The sequence below is a fragment of the Podarcis bocagei genome (genome assembly GCF_964188305.1).
Source record: "Podarcis bocagei genome assembly, chromosome: 7".
NCBI classification, from domain to species: Eukaryota; Metazoa; Chordata; class Lepidosauria; order Squamata; family Lacertidae; genus Podarcis; species Podarcis bocagei.
Window position 1 is genome coordinate 57,024,304 of NC_138132.1, and position 24,041 is coordinate 57,048,344.

At 42.3% G+C, this 24,041-nt stretch overlaps 1 protein-coding gene across 2 annotated transcripts in view; it reads left to right on the forward strand.

Annotated features, from left to right (window-relative positions):
• The window catches only part of CDH13 (cadherin 13), a 715,034-nt gene that overhangs the window by 414,332 nt on the left and 276,661 nt on the right, over positions 1 to 24,041 (forward strand). For both annotated transcript variants that reach the window (XM_081201168.1, XM_081201169.1), the window contains exon 6: positions 23,046 to 23,190. In XM_081201168.1, the coding sequence (XP_081057294.1) occupies positions 23,046 to 23,190 (145 nt within the window). The remainder of the gene's footprint in view (positions 1 to 23,045; positions 23,191 to 24,041) is intronic.

Below are 24,041 nucleotides of genomic sequence, written 5' to 3' on the forward strand. Positions count from 1 at the left end.
GATTTTTGCCTCCCCTCCACATGCACACTTTCCTTCTCCCAGGCCAGTTAGTAGGCAGATGGGAGTCTGATCCTTTAAAATCCACAAAACTGAATTAAGCCCATGCCTTATGAGGTTTCCATTCTTCTCTTTGCTGCAGTTAACCTTTTATGTAAATGACCCTAGTTCGTCAATAAGTGCTCAGACTCCTTAATCTGTTTGTATGGCAAACTGGGCTTTGACAGTAGGAGGCCAATTGCAGACAAGGAGAAAGTAATTCCACCACAGAAGGTCAGAAATCAGTGATTTCCCCACATTACTTTTAACTGTTCTCAAAGGTTTAGTTAATGAGGGAAGCCAAAAACATCATAATGGGTAAACAGGTGCTGATTTGATTCTCTACTGGCATTTTCAGATCACCATTATTATTTTAAATACTCACATTAACTTTGTTTTGACTGAGGTTGCCCACTTTCAGCAAAGCTTCTGAAGGGCAAAGGAGTTTTGAAATGCCAGATTTCTGAGCATGGAAAGCTGATTGTATTTCATGCTCAAAATAATACTCCTCTTCTCTCCTAACGCATTGTGAGTAGATTAAATTTCCTCCACTATTAAAGAAACCTTTCATCTGTATATGTAATATGAACTAAGAGTGCTGTTGACAAGCCTTTGTAAGCCTCCAGAATCGTTCAGCAGCCTGAAAAACACTCCCCCCCCCAAAAAAAGTGGCTTAGATTTTAGAGTCAAATAACTGTGACATCAGTATCCACAGTTAGGCAATGCCTTTATGAAGGCCATAAATGTGAGCATTAGAGGTTCCAACAGGCATTCCACCCTATCTTGGGGCTTTACTACATGCCTGGAAGTTGATGATGTTCTTCAGCTCATCAAGAGAGGGAAGGACATCCAGCTCTTCCAAGACAGGCAGAGTCTGGATGCTGTCAACTGTTGTGTCAGTGATCATGTTTTATGATCTCTTGATAGGGCTCTACCCATTGCTTCATCTCCTTGCTACAGTCTTGTGATCATCTCTCCAGACAAGGTGTTCAGCAGTGCAGTTTTCCCCGACTGTTGGTTCAAAGACTTTCTTTATGCCTTCACACATTTTGCAAGTGTTGCTGGTGTCAGTAACAAGTAGCTAATGCCACAGAAGGCAGAATCAGGATTCAAGATGACCTTAACAGTTGGGAGTACTGGGCTAAAACTAACAATATGAATTTTAATAGGGACAAACATAAGGTTCTACGCTTATTCAGGAATAACCAGCTACAGCACTATAAGATGGGGGACTCCTGACTTGCCAATAGTACATATGAAAAAGATCTAGGGGTCCTAGTGGAACACAAGCTTAACAAGAGTCAACAGTGTGATGCAGCAGAAGCAAGAAAAGCTAACACTGTTCTAGGTTGCATCAACAGAAGTATAGTGTTGAGGTCAAGGGGAGTAATAGTACCACTCTATTCTGCCTTTGTCAGATCACACCTGGAGTACTGTGACTAGGTGTCACAATTTAAGAAGAATATTGACCTGGAACATGTGCAGAGGAGGGCAACAAAGATTATCAAGGGTCTGGAAACCAAGACTTATGAGGAATGGTTGAGGGAGTTGAGTATATTTATCTTGGAAAAGAGTGAGAGGAGATATGATAGCCATCTTCAAATATCTGAAGGGCTGCCCCATGGAAGATGGAGCAAGCTTGTTTTCTGCTGCTCCAGAGGGTAGGACTCAAACCAATGGATTCAAATGGCAAGGAAGATGATTCCAACTAAGGTGGTGAACTCTCCTTCATAGGAGGTTTTGAAACAAAAGTGGGATGACCATCTGTAGGGGTTCTTTAGCTGTGATCCCTGCATTGCAAGGGAGCGGACTAGATGACTCTTGGGCCCCTTCCAGCTTTACAATTCTATGATTTACACCAGGCATAGGCAAACTCAACCCTCCAGATGTTTTGGGACTACAACTCCCTTCATCCCTAGCTAACAGGACCAGTGGTCAGGGATGATGGGAGTTGTAGTCCCAAAACATCTGGAGGGCTGAGTTTGCCTATGCCTGATTTACATACGCATGTTGCCCACCACCACCCTGGATTTATGAAAGGTGCTACAAGACTGTTGTTTATGGACTTTTAGGAGACTCCATAAAGGACAGTGGCAAAGGACTTTTAGGAGACTCCATAAAGGACAGCTGCATGTTCGACCATAATCGACCATAATCTCAAGTGTGGAAAGGAAGGAATATGCATATTAATTGGAGGGGCAGGGGAATGCAGTTTTTCATTTCGTTAGCAAGACTCCTTGAAAAGGCAAATTATTTTATACATCAGCTATGTGTTGGAACTGACAGATGAGATTAATATGCTTCTTAAATTACCATTACTAGGGGTCAATTAATAAGTGAACCAACCTTGTGAATGTCATTCCAAGAGACCAGTTACGGGTCCATAATGGTCCCTGTCAAATTACGTAAATTTGAGAAAATGAGAAAGCTGTCAAATAAATGGCGAGCCAGGATATACCTACTAATTGCATTCTACATAAGGTAAATGAGGGTTTTTTGTGCTTGTTGGTAGGAGGTTCATGGAGGATGAATCCATTTAAAATGGATTTATACACTAAATTTGGCGGTTCCAAACCAATCAAGCTTTGCCCACATCAGACCATTCCTTGCATCAAGCACCTACTCATGTCTGAGCTGTACATGCAGAGTCTTAAAAAAATATATGAAACACCAGCCTGACTAATAACTTATATTAAATTATATGCAACCCAACCTTATATGCAAAATACGAATGAAAGAATCAAGCCTTATACATTCCTGAAGTTTGTAAACATATTTGCTGATAAAATAAATTATTTTATCTTTTCATGTGCTGGTTACTTTATGAAACAGAGTGTATATGGATGTAAGATGCATACTAATATACACACACAAACATGTTAGTAATGCATATAATATGCACTAATTTTTCATATTTTTATGGGGGAAATAGCTTGCTTCTCATTGAGATCAAGGAGTGAGATGGGAATGAGGAAAAGATATGTGCAAATAAATTATGCATCAAGATTTTTGGAAAGTTTAATCTCTAGGCATATTTATTTAATTTATATATTTCATGGAATCGAGTGTGTGTGTGTGTGTGTGTGTGTGTGTGTGTGTGTGTGTGTATCCCTCAAATTGAGGGTTTTGTTTGAAGGGGGCCCGGTGTGTGTGGGACGCCTGCGATGTCATGTGCAATGCATGGTGCACATCACAATTTCAGCACCCATTTCCACAGAATTGGCCTAAAGTGAAATTTTGAAGTCAAATTGGATGTTTCTGCTTGTTAATATCTGACATTTTTCAACTAGACTTATCAAAACTTTCCCCGCCTTAATTTATTTGTGTTTTGGGAGGGGGGCATGTTTGGTGTATGGAAGAACATCAAAATTCTTCTTCAAATGAAACATGGTAGCCATTCAGAGATGTTTCTTGTTCAGAGATGAGGAAGAAATTTGATTCAGTTCACATTTAAAAGTCAGCTTCCCTGATTTGTATTTTCCAAAGCACAGCCAGCCTTCAAAACCTGTGCTTCTCTGGATTTTACAACATAATTCTCCATGTATTTTTCTTTTGCACCCCAGCACTCATCCTAGGGAAGGGCTGCAGCTCAGCTGAAGAACATCTGCTTTGAATGCAGAAGGTCCCTGACTCAGTTTCTCTCCATCTCCAGGGCTAGGAGAAAACCCTGTCTGAAATCCAGGAGAGCCACTGCCAATCAGCATAAATGAAATTGAGCTAGAAGGACCAATGGTGTGACTCAGTGTAAGGCAGCGTCTGTGCTCCTCTTGTGGATAAGTAAAAAAACATTGGACAAGAAAGTTCAGCCTGACAGTACTTCAGAACCTTTGTAAAAGTTCTGCTTTATAATCTCGTGCAGCTAGGTTTTTTTACTCTCACTTGTTGCTTGAGCTGCAGACTCAAATCTGAACTCTTCTCACCTCAAGTTAACTTATTTTCCTAGTTAACGTTTCTCCTCACAACCTGCCTTTGTGTTCATTCACACCTCAAATCACCTCTGATCCTGTGGCCAATTTTCTTCTCTTATTTTGGTGGGGTGCTTTGGAGACCTCTGCCAATTTTCCTTCAAAAATTCACAGCCACAGGGATGAGTGTAATAACAAATATCCTGTTCTTTTTATTGTATGAACTGAAGAGTAATGATACTATCTCTTCGGTTCTCTTGCCAGCTCCCTCCTGAGAATAAACTGTCACCCTGAATTTCCCTTATGCTCACTCTCTTCAAAGCTAATTACATGGTTGCTCCAGAGAGCCTCGAAGACCTAGCTTTGTGTCCCCACTTCCATGTTGTGTAAATGTTGAGCTTAGTTCACCACTATGGCCAATTATTTTATTTTTGTACTTAAAAGACGCATTGAAAGCAACACATGATTATTTTTTTTATGTGTTCAATAAATGGAAGATTACAATGGCTATTATAGCTGACCAAATGTGGCCTACTCAATTAATATCAGGAAGGGATTGATAAAGAGTTTGTTCAGTCTACTTTTTGTAGCAGACCAACTCAATTTGATGACCCCAAACTGGCTTTCATATTGGAGCACAAAGCTTGATAGGATTTCACACTTCTACAGATTTGGCAAAGCACTTTTAGTGCACAAAGGCTTGCACAAAAAATATGTACCGTATGGTGAAAAAATGCTTTGGATAAGTTTTTCAAAATATGCATTTTAGAGAAGATGGGTGCAAAAATGCAAACAACAAGGCATACAATACAGTATAAATGCGCACTTTCCCTGCAATCTTTTGAAAGATCCAAGCAAAACTTTGACTTAAAAAAATACTAAGACAATTACAGACAATACATTAAAACAAACTTACATAAAACAATCCAGACTACACTGAGAGAAAAGAAACCATGGGTACTTATATTCTTCCTTAAGTATGTAATATCTGCTCAAACAAAGCTATGACTGAATGCCAGTGAAGCAGGATCTGGACAAACTTAAGGGATTCTGATATCAATCTCTGCCTATGTTATACCTGGATCTTTAATGATGCTGATTCACCACTTCAGTTATTCAGAAGTTTCACTCACCTTTGCACTTGTTTTGTGAGTGTGAGACTTCACTACACACAGAGCTTTTAATGAACCCAAGCTTCCCTATTTACTACTGTAATGTTTAAAACAGATTTTAGGCACCCGTGCTTCCATAATTTTTGACTGTCAGCAATTCACTGAGAAAACTTCCTTTGAAAAGTGTGTGTAGTAGACAGGCATTAATTAATTGCCTTCTGTACAGTGTTCTCAAGGTGATGTATAATCAAAACAATTAAAAACACAAATAACACCAAATACATGTAGAACAATAGTAACACAATGCTAAATTGAGACTCATATGAAATATCCATTTACCCAGGCAGGAAAGCCAATTCCTTCTATCATTTCAGAAAGTGCAGATCATGGGCATCTGTCATAACTTAACAGGATTGCTATTCCAGAGATCAGGGAATATGTTTTTTAAAAATGACAAATAGTAAAGTCAATCTGAATGTTTCATTCAATGAAATTTTGGGTGGCTTTGAATAAGTGAGAGATGTTGTGAGAGGATTGTTGTGGTTCTTAGCAAACTTAAAAGAATACAGGGTTGTCTGTTTTCTTCCTTCTTAAGTGTAACTTACTTAAACCTAAAAGCCTCTCCAAGAGGCTATGAAGTGATACACACTTCCATAGCAAGGCAATGTTCATATATCATTGTTTCCAGGGGCTAATTGGAGAGGGGAAGAAGAAATGATTTCGTTCCACAACTTTCAATATTAAATTGAGTAGTGAAAGCAAACAATTACCGTATTTTTCACCCCATAGGACGCACTTTTTCCCCTCCAAAAATGAAGGGGAAATGTGTGTGCGTCCTATGGGGTAAATGCAGGCTTTCCCTGAAGCCTAGAGAGCGAGAGGCATCGGTGCGCACCGACTCCTCTTGCTCTCCAGGCTTCAGGAAGCTATCCGCAAGCCTTGCAAGCCCGGCGGGAGTTCCCGTGGGCTCACAAGGCTTGCAGGCAGCAGCCTGCAGCCCCGGCGAGTGTCTGCAAGCCTTGTGCACCCGGCAGGAGGTCCCGCCGAGTGCGCACGAGGCTTGGGGCGGCAGCCTGTCACCCGAAGCACGGGGAGCCCTCCGAAGGGCTCCCCGTGCTTCGGGCGAGTGTCCACAAGCCTTGCGCACCCGGCAGGAGGTCCCACCAAGCGTGCGAGGCTTGGGACAGCAGCCTGTTGCCCGAAGCAAGCGGAGCCCTCCAGAGGGCTCCCCGTGCTTCGGGCGAGTGTCTGAAAGCCTCGTGTGCCCGGCTTGGGGCGACAGCCTGCAGCCCGAAGCACGCGGAGCCCTCCGGAGGGTGCCCCGTGCTTCGGGCAGGTGTGCACAAGGCTTGGGGCGGCAGCCGCGGCGTGGGGGGAGATAATATTTTTTATTCATTTCCCCCCCCAAAAAAAAGAGGTGCATCCTATGGGCCGGTGCGCCCTATAGGACGAAAAATACGGTAAACTATATTGAGCAAGGAAGGAGGAACTCTCAAAAAAGAAGAAACTTTCATTACCTGAGGGAGACAAGATTTGTACAACCTTGAAAAACCGCTCCAGGGAACTCTGCTCTGCCCTTTTTTGCTCAGCCTTGGGCAAGGCATTAAGAATGGTTGGATACAGGCAAGGGAGGACTGAGCTGAAGGCTGTGTATGCCTTGTCTCCATCAGGAAATCTAAGCTCATTGCCTTGGCCTCAGGCAGTTGGGTGGAACTGAATCAGAGATAGCTGAGTCATCTAGGGCTGGGAGGTTGTATGCAGTGTTAGAAATTGAGATATGAAAGCTAGGAGCTAAATGGCACCTTAAACCTAGGTTATGGGATCAACAACAGAATGTCTAGGCGCACTTTTTATAACAAGAATACAAAGCTGAAAATGAATGAACTGTAGTTAAAATATTATGTTTATTTTTCACATAGTCTAGTCCATGGGTAAGCAAACTAAGGCCTGGGGGCTGAATCCTGCCCAATCACCTTCTAAATCCAGCCTGCAGATGGTCCAGGAATCAATGTGTTTTTACATGAGTAGAATTTGTCTTTTTATTTAAAATTCATCTCTGGGTTATTTGTGGGGCCTGCCTGGTGTTTTTACATGAATAGAATGTGTGCTTTTATTTAAAATGCATCTCTAGGATATTTGTGGGGCATAGGAATTCATTATTTCCCCCCAAAAAAATATAGTCCAGCCCCCCACAAGGTCTAAGGGACAGTGGACCAGCCCCCTGCTGAAAAGGTTTGCTGACCCCTGTAAGTCCTTCCCCTTCTCACCCCCCTAATATTCTTAAGAGGGCCTCTTCTCCAGTCTTCAGAGAGTAGCTGGAGATGGGGAGGCTGAAAAAGGTCCCCCTTTCCTTCCACTCTGCAATTTTACTCTGCAATCTTAGGTGCAGTATTGTACCCAGAGCTCAGAAACTGCTCACACTAATGAAATTCCTGTTCACAAAATGTGCCTAGAACAATGGGAGTTTTGAACACTGGTTGTATGACTTCAAATGTTGTGTTGCAATGAGCAATGAATGGTTTTCCACCTTGAAGATCCTGTTTCCCACTCTAGATGGGTTTTGTTGTTGCTGTTGCATTTATTGCCTTAAATGAGCTTGCTCTGTTAAGTTAATTCCTTGCATTGTGCAGTTTACCTGCTGTCAAATCCCATTTGAAGGAGCATCATCTAGCAATGGGATCACCAGGAATATGTCACAGTTTAAAGAGTTATGAATCTGTAGTCTTTAATGAAATTTGTAAAGGTTTCCTCATGTTTTCCTAGCAGCAGAACTAAATAGAGGTGACTGATTTCATGACAGTTTTTATTGTACACGCGCAAACATTGCACTTCCAGTTCAGTTCTGTGGTTGTAGTTTCTGCAGGAATGTTAACACAACATCTCAAAATTATCTGTGGCTGCTGGATACCAAAGAGACGAATATACAATAGGTACATTTTAAATAATAGTTGTTTGAGTTGTTTGTGTTGGTTACCACAGATCAAAGGTAGGGAACTCAGAATTCTGATAAAACAATAAAGGAACCAGAAATTGCCAAAGTTCACTTATTCATCCCACATCTGGAATTGAAATCACTCTAGTGAATAGTGAATATGATCTCTATTCACTATTGCTGTTTGCCATCCTACCCATAAAGAAGACTAAAGAATGGTGAAAAATGTTTCTGTTGATTCTAAGTAGAACAACGTAGAGGATCTGCAGTAAGCAAATTATATCTGATTAAACAGGAATAGCTGAATCAATGCATTGTCCAAGCATGGAAGCTCTCTAATGAGAAAGAGTTCAGCTCCCACCCATCTTCTGGGCATGTTTTCAGGCACCACTTATGGCCCTGCAGCAAAGGATTAGAAGGAATTTTTCTTCTTGCTATGAGCGCGTTGGGTATGTGAACCTGACAACAGCACTATGACTCAGTGTTAACCCCATTGTGCATGCCAAGCCTAAAGGGCACATTAAGGTGAAATTCACAATAGAGTGCTAATGAAAATTCATGAGGATTTCTTTTTTTAAAAATCGCAAACTGATGTGGAAGTGTAGTGTGGAGAACTGAACTTAATATAACCCAGAATTGACAAACTCACCCAACCATAGTGGTAATTCCATGACCACTAAAAAGATTTCCAAGTATTGTTTCCCAGTCTTTGCACAAGACTTGTGCTGCTACATATGCTGGCTATGCGTAAAGGCTTTTTTTCTACCTTCATAGTGTCCTCCTGCACTGTCTGCCAACCTTTTATCAGGAGCCTGGCCTAATTTTATCACTAAAAAGGCACTTGTTATTTGCAAATGAGGTACTGAAGAGCTCTAAACTATTGCATTTGTCAAGGAAGTAATATAATGCACATACATTCCTTTGCTCAAATTGCACTGAAATATGACTTGCTCAGTCTGCCTGTTTTATTTGTTACTACTGCACCTGTTTGGAATATAGATATTAGTATAGATATATATTTTTAAAATGAAGAGAGTATGTTATGTATATATGATATATATTCACACACACATATATCGAATTTATTCCTAAACCATTTTACCTGCTAGATGGTGAATCTATTTACTGTCAACTGTAATGAGTGCTCATTTATATCAGGCTTTTACCCAAGTGGCATTTCTGCATGCAACTGGTCTGCTTTGTCAAATAATGGTTATAGAGTTGATGTGATGGGGCTGATTATGAAGCTTGGGGATTAAGATGTAGCTACTGACTTTCGCTAGTGGATTTCCCAACTTCAATGGGTGTTGAAAATGAAATTGCTAGTTCAGGCTTCACCAGCCTGGTTAATGCCCCCCAGATGTTGCGGAACAGCAATATGTTTCTGAATTGGCAGAGTGATGCCCAAATCTGATTGACAGAAATGTTTGTGGAGTTTTTCTGAGTTCAATTAGAAATATACAATGGGGGTGGGCAGGAAAGAGTGTATGGTTTTGAGGGATTTTTCTTCAGGAGGTGGGTTTAAAAATTGTTTGGCATTCTTATTGGGAACACTATGCATAAGTGGACCAGGCTCCACAGGATAGAAGTGTGTAAAATTATGCATGGCATGGAGAAAGTGGATAAAGGAAGGTCCCCCCTCTTTCAAAGGGGGTACATTCTGGGATCAAATCAGAAACTGCGGTGGCTTTTGTAAATTTGGGACTGTCTCTGGAATCAGACGCTTGGAGGATCTGATTCTGAACTCTACATTTTCTGTGTGCTGATATGAAGGGGAACTAACTCTCTGCTTAAAGTGGTAATTGTTCCATAGAGGTAAAGTAAAGTAAAGGGACCCCTGTCCATTAGGTCCAGTCGTGACCGACTCTGGGGTTGCGGCGCTCATCTCGCTTTACTGGCCGAGGGAGCTGGCGTTTGTCCGCAGACAGCTTCCGGGTCATGTGGCCAGCATGACTAAGCCGCTTCTGACGAAACAGAGCAGAGCATGGAAATGTTGTTTACCTTCCTGCCAGAGCGGTACCTATTTATCTACTTGCACTTTGACATGCTTTCGAACTGCTAGGTTGGCAGGAGCAGGGACCGAACAACGGGAGCTCACCCCGTCGCGGGGATTCAAACCGCCGACCTTTTGATCGGCAAGCCCAAGAGGCTCAGTGGTTTAGACCACAGCGCCACCCGTGTCCCTGTTCCATAGACAATTAATCCTCTGAACACAGCAGAATTGCCTCAGGCAAAACAAGAACTCTTTTGCTATGTCTGTCATTGTCTCTGGCTCCACCTACTGTTGGCTTCCCTGCCTATTGTTCTGCCAGTCCAATGGGCACCAGTCACCCCTACAATGCAGGTCACCAAAGCGGGATGCATGAACCTGCACGCGGGCATACTGTGACAGTCAATACATTATGAAGAGCATTTCCAGGTGATCTGCTCATCTGAGCAGTGCATTTGGAAGCAAATGTGCCCTCTCTTTTTCCCTTGTGAAGAACATTGATCAAAGGAGGAGGGAGTAACAGCATCCTTTGATGCTTTACTACATAGGCGTGCACTGAGAGCCTTCTGAGAACTCTGGGGTGAAAAAGTCCTTGAAATCTCGCAGGCAGCAACCACTTAGCCATCCATTCAGCTAATTTGGGGCTCATTGGCAAAAGCATTATTTCTTTGCCAATTAATGCAGAAAGGTGTCCTGTGTTTCCTAGATTATTTTTTTGAGACAGAAAACAGATAATGAGAAAAACAGAAGCCTGTTAGCTGTCCTGCTTTGCTTTGAAACCATCTGCAAAGGTTACCCACCTTGAAATCTATGCACTTCTCTCCATTGCCCCTGGCTCATCATGATCAAAAATCAAATCAACTGTAGGAATCAATGTACGACCTGCTCTGAATCCTCACTGCTAAAATACTATCCTCACCCCACATCGTTCTCAAATTTGCCCCTATAAAGGGAAAGGAGAAAAGTTAAATTAACTATACTTAGTATTTTGCCTTAATCTGTTTAAAGATCCTGGTAACAATAAGTTCTGTTGATAGAATTATAAAAATATGTCGCTGAGCATTGTATTGGCAAAAGAGCTGAACATAATAGGGAATTCAATAGAGCTGACTGTAGACTGAATCAGTAGAAACTCATTTATTTAAAAGTAACAAGCAAAGGGAGCGGGGGATGGCCTGCTACCCAAACTTCCAGGCAGAGAGGGCAAAGAGAAAAACTAGAATTGGCATACTCTAGCCTTTTCATGATTATTTTGATAACAGCAAAGATTGAGTGTTGGGACAGGGTTGGCAACATTCCCAGTTTAAATGTGTCCATTTAGAACAAGTTTCTGGTTTCTGGTTGAACTGGGAGATATCAACTATAGCTGTAATGGATGCATTAGCAACAAAATATCTGGCATATGGCCCCTTTAAGAGAAATAGCTATGACCCAGGAGTACAGCTCCTAGATTGCTGACTCAAATGGCCAAGCTGAAGAAGTTGAGTCACATTCACACCATGTATTTAAAGCACCACTTTAAACAATCATGGCTTCCTCCCAAAGAATTATGGGAGCTCTAGATTGTTACGGGTGCTGAGAATTGTTAGGAGGACCCTATTCTCTTCCCAGAGCTACAGTTCCCAGAATGGTTTAATATTCAATCCCTCCACACTACGGGAATTGTAGCTATGTGAGGGAAACAGGAGTTTCCTAACAAGTCTCACCTTCCTGCAGCTTCCAGAATTCTTTGAGGGATTAAACCTTATTGAACACATTGCAATTTATTACTGAGAAAGCATGCAGAAGATTGTCCTTAATCAGTTAAAACTCATACAATTAATCTCCCAATATTAATTTGTGTGATAGTCCAAGCATTGAGTCTCCGTGTTCTACCAACAGTGGGTGGATCTGTCAGTTTTTACTTCCCTCAGTTTCTCAATTTTGCAAACTTAAATTCAGCTCTCCATATTTCCACATTACTTTGAATATTCAAAGTCTTTTTGCATATTCATTATCTCTCATTTCCCGTTACATACACAATGTTTACAAATATTTTCCTCAACATCTGTATTTTCTTGAACACATTTTTGTATGTTATTTTCACTAAAACATCCATTTTTTGCACACATTACCCTAGTAAATGCATTTCTTACAAACATCACATGGCTGGAAAATTCATAGAAGTGTGAATTTCAAAGTACGCCTGTGTTTCAGTTTATGCATTGTTTTGGAAAGTGTGAAATTGATAGGTTCTTCTTTAAATGGGAACTGGATCAAATATCGCCCTATTATGCACAACAACTTTGTTTAGAGGAAAACAGACTCAAATAATTATATATTACATATATTGCTCTGTGTGTTATGCCACTGCTCCCAAGAAAGCGTTGTTTTGTTGTTGTTGTTTTTAATAAGCTGACTTTTCTTCCAGTTCTTCTTTGCTTCTTTTGTTAGTAGCGATCAAAACATTCTTGGTAGGGATGGAAAAGAGATAAGCAATAATATGGATAATGAATTTGGAACCCGTTTTTACTTACAATGCCTTATGTAAAAATCTTCATTTGGTAGATTGCAAGTTGAATTTGTAGCAGCTCCAAAACCAATAGCTAAGCCAGAGCCATCATTTACAGCTGATTCAATGTTTTGTTGTTTTAATGAGTTTTTCATAATTCTGTAAAATCGCTGAGGTTTTGAAACTCCCTGAAGGGTTTTCTTCCCAAAATAAATATAAAGATCTCTTAAACATTTGTACTGTAGATTGTGGAATGCAAATAAATTGTGTTTGTGTTTGTTTATTAATGGAAAAGCATAGTTAAGCCAAAGAAACAGAACAGACACAGTGCATAAAAGGTACATATTGTAACATTTGCAGTGAATATTTCTCTAGGAAACTATATTTCATAGGTCTGTAGCAGGATAGAGCAACTCCCCTATGAATAAAGGTTACAGAGTTTGAGACTTTTTTTTTTTTTACTTTAGAGAAAAGACGAATAAGAGGCAACAATGGCAAAAATCATTCATGGCATCGAGAAAGTGAATAAAGAAATTTTCCTCCCTCTCTCATGACACTAGATATTGTGGACATCTGGTGAAACTGAATGTTGGAAGAATCAGGACAGATGACAGAAAGTGTTTCTTTACACAGCAGAATTCATTCCCACAAGATGCAGTGATAGCCACCAGTTTAGATGACTTTAAAAGAGGATTAGTGAAATTCATGGAGGAGGAGGTTACTGAAGGATACTAGCCATGGTGACTCTGCCCTGCCTGCACAGTCAGAGGCAGTGATGCTTGTGAACAACAGTTACTGGGAATCACATATGGGGAGAGTGCTCTTCAGCATCCATTTTGCTTGAGGGCTTGCATCTGGGTGGCCACTGTGAGAACAGGATGCTGGAATAGATGGGCCATTGGCCTGATCCAGCAGGCTCTTATCATGTTCTTATGTTCATTTCTAGTTATACTAAGAAATGATGCATCTTAACTTTCAGCATTGTTCATGAGGTCTAGAAAATGTTATTTTAAAGGCCAAAATGAATGCTAAAAAAATTGGGATTCCCAAAGCACTATGACTCTTAACCAGGTGGTATGTATGACAACAGCCACATGGATTTGGACCATATGATGTTCTTCGATATGAAGCCTGTTAATGGGTATGCTCTGTGTTTAGAGAATTATACAAGTTAAACAGCAAGAAGGTGCTGTTGCACTCAAGACCTGCTAATTGGCTTCTCAAAAGCATTTGGCTGGCTGTTGCAGAGAACTGAGTGTTGGAGTGAACAGATCTAGTCCAGTAGGGCCCTTCTTGTGTCTATATGTTCATATTTTCATATGTTGTGGGGAGGGAAGTATATATCAGTGATGTGCACACAGCAGGGGTATGCATCAATTATATGGGTGGGCCATATAATGCAGCAAAATTAGGTAATTTTTATTGGCCAAATTATCAATGGTGTCAACACACCCCACACCTGTGCCAAGTCTGATCAGGGCCTCCACAAAGCATCCTTTATCTCCACTATTTCTTTGTTGTTGTTGTTTAGTCGTTTAGTCATGCCTGACTCTTTGTGACCCCCTGGACCAGAGCACGCCAGGCACTCCTGTCTTCCACTGCCTCCCACAATTTTGGTCAAACTCATGCTGGTAGCTTTGAGAATACTGTTCAACCATCTCGTCCTCTGTCATCCCCTTCTCCTTATGCCCTCAGTCTTTCCCAACATCAGGGCCTTTTCCAGGGAGTCTTCTCTTCTCATGAGGTGGCCAAAGTATTGGAGCCTCAGCTTCACGATCTGTCCTTCCAGTGAGCACTCAGGGCTGATTTCCTTAAGAATGGATAGGTTTGATCTTCTTGCAGTCCATGGGACTCTCAAGAGTCTCCTCCAGCACCATAATTCAAAAGCATCAATTCTTCGGCCTTCTTTAAGCTTTTCTAATGATTGTAGCTGTGCATTTTTATCAATTTTTATTTTTCTAGGTCCACGGGCTTTGTAAAAAGTGAGGCTGTCCTAAAGGTTGCCCATGAAGCACTGAAGAATTCTGGATTTTGTTTTTGTTGTTAAAACACAGTAGTGGGGGATTTTCTTTTTTTAAAAAAGAAAAGTTAAAAGCTTTCACCAAATGTGTTACTTTTTTAAAATAAAATAAAATTTAAAAAATAAAATCCTATGTTATTCTTCTTTAACAACAAAAGCAAATGCCATCTCTCTTCAACATTTAAAAACAGCCTCACATCTTAGGGCCTATCAGAGGACAACAACAAACTGTGACCCATCCATCCCTTTAATTCCCCCCCCCCAAAAGCCCCTGTACCTATTCGTCTACAATTTGTCATGTTCATCTAATCTTACTTCACATAGCAGGCAATTAGATGTCCACAACTGCACTCTTCCCACTTGTGTTCTCTGCAATGGATCTAAAAATAGGAATGTGTCTTGTCAGCTCAGTATTGTCATCTAGCTCAATTTTGTCTGCACTGACTGGAAGAGGCTCACCAGGCAAAAGTCTCTGCCAACCTTAGCTGGAGATGCTGCTGTCTGAATCTGGAGCTTTCTGGATGCAAAGCAGATGCTTTGCAACCGATATACCACTTCCCCATATCCCATCGCTGATCTCGCCACTGATAGTGGAGGTAGTACACACAGCCAGCATCGCTAGTCATCATCAATGGCTTTCTTTTCTATGAATTACCGTATTTTTCGCCCCATAAGACGCACCGGCCCATAAGACGCACCTAGATTTTTGGGGGGGAAATAAAGGAAAAAAATTTTATTTCCCCCCCAGGTGCGCTGCACTACACCAGGAGCTTGGGGCGTGCTGAGCTCAGCGCGCCCCAAGCTTCTGCGTGCGCGCAAGCAGTCCGCTAGCCTTGGGAGAGCCGCGGGGCTCTCCCAGGGCTAGCGGATCGCTGCGCTACACCAGGAGCTTGGGGCGTGCTGAGCTCAGCGCGCCCCAAGCTTCTAGGTGCGCGCAAGCAGTCCGCTGCCGCCCCAAGCCTCGCGCACCCGGTGGGACCTCCCGCCGGGTGCGCAAGGCTTGCAGACACTCGCCCGAAGCAGGGGGAGCCCTCCCGAGGGCTCCCCGTGCTTCGGGTGACAGGCTGCCGCCCCAAGCCTCGCGCACCCGGTGGGACCTCCTGCCGGGTGCGCGAGGCTTGCAGACACTCGCCCGAAGCAGGGGGAGCCCTCCCGAGGGCTCCCCGTGCTTCGGGCGACAGGCTGCCGCCCCAAGCCTCGCGCACCCGGTGGGACCTCCTGCTGGGCGCGCGAGGCTTGGGGGCATTCGCCCCATAAGACGCACCCCGATTTCCCCTTCATTTTTGGAGGGGAAAAAGTGCGTCTTATGGGGCGAAAAATACGGTAGTATAAACTGGTAAGGGATGTCCTTTATAATATTGCCCTCCTTCACTATGTAACAGATACTTGAATTTCTCCAGGCACAACATTATTGTAAATGGACAACGCCTGGTGCTCTGGGGGAACAGAGATCTTTCAGAAATATGGGTATCACATTCAAATACACAAATAAAATGTGTGATCATGGGGGGGGGAGTATTCATTTCGATAACTCTCTAGTGCTTAACATTTGCTGGAAATAATATCTCCCCAGTCAAACATGCCAGAGATAAAACATGCATAATAAGAGGTTTCTATCTAAAAATAAGACACTTGTTCAGTCTCTTCTGCCTTTGTGTATTATGGAATAGAGGGAAAAGAAGGGGAATTTTTAATAGCCTCTTTAATCTCAGTGCAAGCACCTCACAGCACCAGTTTATGAAATGCTGAGCTTTCTCTCTCTCTCTCTCTCTCTCGAACACACCCTCTCACACACAGGATTCAGCTACATTAGTAAAGAAAATGAGTTTTAAATGTGTTATAACACTGTGACACTAGATGGCGCTGTGGAGTTCCATCTTTTAGCAATGTGATTTCCCATTATTAGGTTTACAACATGTTTTCCTGAAACGCTTTTTTAATGTGTCTAGATCCAGCCACAATCTGTTACATTACTTGAAACACAGTTGATACAAACATAGGAAACTTCCTTCTTCCCATTTTGACCACTGGTCCATCTAGTTCAGTATTGTAAGCACTGACTGGCATCAACTCTCCAGAGTTTCAGGCAGGAATCATTTCCAGCCCTACCTGGCAACACCAAAGGTTGAACCCGAGAGCTTCTGCACGTGAGCTACAACCATTCCCCTCTGAAATCTGCAGATTTGTGCTTCTCAGTTCAGGACATGGGAAGCTACTTTATCTTACATCAGGCATCACCAAACTCGGCCCTCCAGATGTTTTATGACTACAATTCCCATCATCCCTAACCACTGGTCCTGCTAGCTAGGGATGCTGGGAGTTGTAGTCCCAAAACATCTGGAGGGCTGAGTTTGGGGGTGCCTGTTTTAAGTTAAGGTAATTGGTCCAGTTGACATTTACATTGACTCTTTGCAGGCTTCCCATTGGGACATCTGGTTGGCCACTGTGGAAACAGGATGCTGGAATAGATGGACCATTGGCTTCATCTGGCATGCTTTTTTTTAAACATTTTTTAAATGAATACTGGGCACTAGGGGAGACACGAGCAAGAGGAATAAATAAGTGTTACTGGGGCCAGAAACAGATCTCTCATACAAGGGGCTACTTGTCTCCTCCGTGAGAGCAACCCAGGGCAATGAATATTTGGGAAATAGAGCTTGCTAGCCTACTGCATCCTTCCCAGGAGATGGAATAATCCACGGGGGGTCTTGAAAGTGTTCCGACTCATTTGTTTATGCAGTTAATCCATTCCTTTCTCAGTGTGCATGATATTTATGAGTTATTTATAGGTTCACAGTGAACCCAACTGGGAGCAAATTAGGTCAGAATTCTAATTCCTTTGTTAAGAGGAATGACTTATTATCTCATTCCAGTCTGGTACATTGTGTCTGTGTGGAGGCTTGGCTGTGCAAGGTTGGAGAGCTCAATATTTATTTTTTTGAAGGGACTATCTGATCTCATATGTTACTACCAGAACACTTAACCCAACACAGTTCATTTCACACGTGTGTGTGTGTGTGTGTGTGTGTGTGTGTGTGTATAACTCTCACCTTGAATTGAATCCCTATCCTTCACTGCAGGTCAGACGCCTATAAGTTAACTCAATACAGTTTTGTGTTTGGAACTAGTTCACTTCTAATTGGCTCAATACACAGTTTTGCTTTTCTCCTTCTTTGCACTTGTTAGCTGCATTTTAGGGGGTTGGTATTGGCTTTGTAGTATTAAGAATGGGGGAGGAATTCAATTGAGTTCATGCTTAAAGGTGAACCTACCCAATTTGCACTTTCTGAAACAATACACGGACCAAAATCTACACTTTTCAGAATTTTGCAATGCTGTTTTCCAGCCATATGTAAAGGGAAAGGTATGCATATAATTTCACATATTCATGGAGAAATTCACACAAAAAAATGGATGAATTTTCATGAAGACCCTTAAAAAGCATGCAAACAGATGGCAATGTGGAAAACAGAGGAGAAACAGAAATTGTCAGGTTCACCTATTACTATGTAGCACAGGGTGGGACATTGTTTTATATGATAACTCTAGTGGGCTGTAAAGCATTGTGTTACGGCTTCTCCCAAAGAATTCTGGGAGTTGTGGTTTCTTAAGGATGTGAATAATTGTTAGTGGGCCCCTATTCCCCTCACAGAGCTACAATTTTCAGAGTGGTTTCACAACAAATGCCTCTTCACAGGGAACTCTTGGAATTGTAGCTCTGGTTGGGGAATATGGGTCTCCTAACTACTCTCAGCACCCTTAACTAACTACAATTCCCAGGATTATTAAAAGGAATCCATGAGTGACTGTCTCAGTCTACTTAATAGTATTGCCACTACGTAGCTATGACAATCTCCAAACCCCAGTGTGGACACCTGCATAGTGGCCATGCTCTATGTGCAGGGCTGGAGAAGCTGTGCAACATCAGTGGGGTGGGGGTGAGGACTTTGACTCAATGGGACATCTGTGTATGGTGAAAGCACGAAGGGTGCCTTAGACTCTTATGCTTCCAGGAAATCACAGAAGCTGATATTCTACTGCCATATATAGTATTTCCCCCACTGTTTTAATTGGCTCTCTGTGTGTGTACACAGCCATGCAAATGTGTGCGTAAGAGTGCATTAGGAAGTCCACTGCAGGCCACTAGGCCAGTGCTTTTCATGTCATTAATCAGGTCCTCCCTGCAGGCTTTTTGTGCAACTCCAGATACATTCAGATGTGGGGAGTATTACATTAGTTTTCCTGATTATAATGCAAGTGCTTCCATCACATATTTGAATGTTCCTATCAAATGACAGTCCTTGTTGCATCATGGAATTGTGGCTTTTTGATAGAAATACCACTTTCTCACAATGAATTTCATTCACACCTGTGGGTGTAGGGCAACACAACAGCAAGTGTCATTGGTCAACATTGCTACTCCCTCACCTTTTCCACACATGCCTGCTTTTCCTCCCCCATGATCCCCACCCCCATAAAGACAGCATCGGGGGGGGGGGAGTGCCACCCTTACAATTCATCACTTTATTCAATTTCTTTAACACAGAAAATTGTGGGAGTAATCTGCCATGTGAATGCAGCCTAAGTCTTGATGCAGTTGTGTAGAGTGGTTTTGAAGTCTGTGGCTGCAAAGAGACATGTGACACTTTCTACCTTCTAAAGTAAAATCCTGGATACAACTAAGGAAAGGGGCTTTGAGTTCTTTCTGTCTAGAATAGGGCAGAGCTGATAATGATAGCCGATGGAAGTGGCAAAGCTACACCTCTCTACTCTGTTGGTTGCTTTGGATTTGATCTGTGAGCCACTACATTAGGTCTGTGAGCCACTATTTTTGTCCAAATACTTGTCTTCATATCACATATATAGGAGAAGCAGTCTATTTGAACAATAGCTTCATGAGAACAGGAAGGATATTCCCAAAAGCCCACAGATACAGCAATTCTTTGCTTGCTTGCTTTTAAAGATTGCTGTAGCTGTGAAAGGTGGTCAAGGGGGTGTTGGGGGGGGTCGGAACGTGCTTTTTGAATAGGAGATGCAATGAGGAAGGGTGATTTCTCAGGAATGTTTATTAGCCTAGAGTGAGACCTTTCTGGAGGGAATGATTGATTGTCGTGCAGCACATAGCATGAGCTACATCGAATTCTCAGCAAGTGCAAGACATAAATTCTGGATGCCTGGTGAAAGGGAGCTACTAATGGGCATATATCTGAACCAATCATGTTATACCACTTGCACTAGGAGAACTTCATTGGCTCCCATTGTGCATCTGGGATCAATTCAAGGTGGCGGGTACAGTCTAGGTATGAGTGGGGTAGGGAATTGATGCAGTTTGTATTTAAAAGAGAACATATACAACCCACACTTTCTGAAGCAGTATGAAAATGGAAACTCATCTTTCCGTTGAAATTCACTATCCTCTGAATTTTTCAGTCTAGTTCTCCAGCTAAGTACAGTGTACAAAAAATGCTTATAACTGAGCATATATTAGAGAGCATAACATACACAAATGCATTATATTAGGAGAAATTATTTTGCAAAAAGTTACATATTAGGCAAACATACATACCAAAACATGTATACTGTGAGAAATTCACATCAAAGTTTTGATGACTTTTCATAAGGATTTTAAAAAATGCATACTGATGTGGAAATGTCGGAATGTGAACTTAAAGAAAAATGAGAAACTGAACTGACAGATTTACCCATCCCTAGCCCAATTTCTGAAGTCCTAAATGGCTTGGAACTTGGATATATAGAAGCGGACCTTCTAAATAAGACATGGGGGACTGTCATCCTATGTGTCCTGAACCCCTGGACTACCTGGCAGCAAGTCGGTATGTCAGATCCAAAGTTCCAAGTCTGAGGGATAATCCATATAAGCAACGTGCAAAGGTCAGGAAATGCAATCCAGGGTCAATCAAAGTAGCCAAGTCAGAAGACCAGCAGTGAGGATACAGTCTAGAATCAAACCCAAAGCACAGTCCCATAGAGGTTCAGTCAAAGCCCATCAACATGGGCAGTTGAGCAGACTCAGCTCTGCTGCCCTTTTGTAATTTGCATGCTGATTGCAACATCTGGGCTTGATGAGGCTTGTGACCCCCCACCTGTGCCAAGCCTACTCCTGCTGAGGAATCACACGCTTCCTCTCAGAGCTAGCGAGCTCCACCTGGCCAGCTAGGAAGCTGGGCTTGGGGCCCTTGCCTCCCTCAACCTCCTAGAGTGCCACTCCCATTGCTCCCTACACCTCAGCGACTGCCTTGTTTGTGGAGACAGGGTCCCGTCTGGCTTCCCTGATGGGTCCTGCTGCTCTGGTTCCTGTGCACTGACCTCCATCCCCTCACCAGCCTCCATTACCCTGTGAGTACTTTCTTCCCCATGCCCTGCTTGCCCCAGTATGCCCCAGTCCTGGCTACACCTCTCGCCAGAATCCTCCTCCTCCTCCCTGCCGTCCTGCCAGTGCATGACACCATGAATTGGATGCAGCCCATGAGTTCTCCCCTTCTGACCTACATCCTCCCCTTCTCATTCTTTGTCCCCTACTACCACAATTAGGCTTAAGGGGGGGGGGACCTCCTTTTGAAGACAATCAATCATTGTTGTTTTCCCAAACCTAGACACAGGGCCCAGAGCTATTAAGCATTGCAATGTGTGAGAGACAACCCCTTTCACACCAAAAATGCTGCCTGTGACATTTAGGCTTGAGGTAAGGCTTGAGGCTGAGGCTGTAACATGAAGGCTTTAGGCTTTAGACTGTAATATGAAGCACTTTAAAAAGAAACAACAGCTAAATTGTCACACAGGGTTAGAGAGATTGCTATTTGATGTGTGGTCCTGTATTAAGTATATCTTTGTATTATGTAAGTAGATGTAAGTCTTAAGTGTGAGTGTGCCATTCTATCAATTTTTGTGTAGTAAGGATTTGTTTGTGTGTATCCATGTGTGTGTATTGTTGTGTGAGTGTCTTGATGTGCTAACTTTTGGAATGCCGCCCTCAACAGCTTTGAACTGTGGCAGTGTAGGCCTCAGACAGATAAACATTCCTCACTCCTGTCCTGTATAAATCTACCTGAAAGGTAACATCCAGTGTCCCCCCCCCAAAAAAAAATGTTTAGGGGTACTCTCATTTTGACTTAAGAAAATCACCATTTTATAGTTCAAATCGCGAAAAATAAATACAGTGGAAGCTCAGGTTGCAGATGTAATCTGGGACGGAGGCACATCCACAACCCACAGTGTTCACAACCTGCAGCGCCGCATCTGCACATGCGTGTGATGCGATTTGGTGCTTCTGCGCATGTGTGAAGCACGATCTAGCATTTCTGTGCATGCGCGAGTGGTGAAACCCAGAAGTAACCCTTTCTGGTACTTCCGGGTTTCCTGTGATCCATAAACTGAAAACGCATAACCCGAAGCGTCCATAACCCGAGGTACCACTGTACAGTAAATGGACAAAAGTATAAAGATTCACAAAATGTTTAGGGGTATGCGTACCCTGCATACCCCCAGAAAAAAGCACTGGTAACATCTGTGTGGAGGACTCATCTCTGAGACTCCCCATCTTCAAGGATGGGGTGGGTTGTGACTGGCAATAAGGCCTTTTCAGAGCCCTCTGTATGGAATCTGCCCTGCATCAAATTCAGCTGGAACAAAATCCCACAGGATTTTTCCTTGTTGCAGTGGGTGAGCTCCTTGAATTTACTTTGTTTTGTACTAGAATAGAACCCCAAGAGCCAAGGGTGAAAGACATGTAATTAGAATTAAAGAACTGGGTGTCTCTGAGCACACACTCATAATTTGTTTTCAGTTTTATAACTAACACTGCTTTCACACAGAAGTCTACTTCTGATTACTCCAAACTTTCTTCATTTCAGCAGCCTGATATGCCTTGGAAAAGTCATGTTGTTTTTGCTATTATTAAATAATTGGGCATCATCCAGTGATGCTGATCTACTGCAAATGTTCTCCAATCTGCCCATCACTAGCTTAGGAGCTTGATCCACTGTGTTAGATTGAGCCATACTTGGTGTGGTGACTTCTGAAATCATTACAAGGGACAGAACAGAATGCTCTGGATAGAGGCAGAATATAGTTGCAACAATTCCCTCCTCCTCCTAAGAGTCTATTTGTGCATCTCCACTACAACCTATCTTTCAATTTATTTTGCGGTTCAGTATGTTCCCCTTAAGTGTAATTATGCTTGAAGGAGAGAGAGGAGGGGAAAGAAAAGACTTATTCTAAGCAAATATTCACTTCATTAGCATCAAATTGTGTTCCCCCTTTTTCCTTCTTTCGTTGCTTCCTCCAGCAAATTTGGCAATTCAATTGCAAAGTGCCCAGTGGGGATCTCAGCGTGAACTCTTTCATTTTTCTTTCAAATGCTTATGCTCACAACCATCCTGCCTTTAGCACAGAGCTCAGGCATCCCAAGTGCTAACCTTGCCTGCGGCCTTGTTATGGCGAAAATGCTGATGTCAACATTTCCTTTTTATCTTCCTCCTCCTTTGATGCCCAATAATAATCTGATTCCTGTTAACTTTCTCTTTCCCTTTACTTATACAGTTCCAGGTGGAGATCACTGATGCCAGTGGCAAAACCATAGAAGGCCCAGTCCCTCTAGATATCATCATTATTGACCAGAATGACAACAGGCCTCTCTTCCGGGAAGGACCTTACATCGGTCATGTCATGGAGGGGTCTCCAACAGGTAAACTAACTGCAGACATACTGCAATTGCTTATAGGTTTTGTTTCTCTGCAAATTTTATGCATGTTTATCCACCTGAATGCTATGTATTCTGGTTGACCATGATTGACAGGGCTCATTTGACACAGGGACTGTGAACCTGTGGCTCTCTGCAGATTGCTAGACCAATGACTCTCCACAGATGTCACAGGACCCCATGCTCACTGGGGTTGATGGGGGTTAAGTGTACAACAACACCTGGAGGGCCAGATGTTCCCCATCCCTAATTTATATCATCCTAAGCACAAAGGACGATGGAAGGGAGGATAACAGATATAATATGAATAAAAGGAAAAGGCAGCATATAGAATGCAATCAGTAACATGCTAAAATGAGCTAAGTGTTGCCAGTGTCACATGGAAAACATTTTTGTCCCCTTAGCTCACTTATTCTAGAATTTTTTAAAATATGGTTGAGAATGGTTTCTTGTGCAGGATTTATTTATTTATTTTTTAAAAAAAGAATCCAGATGCTCCATTTGAAAAGTGTGACTATTTGATTTTGAATTATTTGGTGGATACATTGTGCATTTGTTTGTTGTAAACTGATGTAGTCCTAGAAATGTAAAAAACTAGCCCATTGCTATTTTTGCAACACATCTGGGCTCTCGCACTGAGATTGTGACCACTCCTGAATGAAAAATGACTGCTGTATTATTATTTGGGGACTGGCTTGATGTAAGGTAGTGCGACAATATCCTAGAGATGCAGGAAATTGTTTTCAAAGATTGCTAATGCACTTCTTGCAAAGCAAGACAAAGTTTGTACTGTAAGGAGGAACATAAAACAGTGAGATTGTGATGTTGGCTACAAA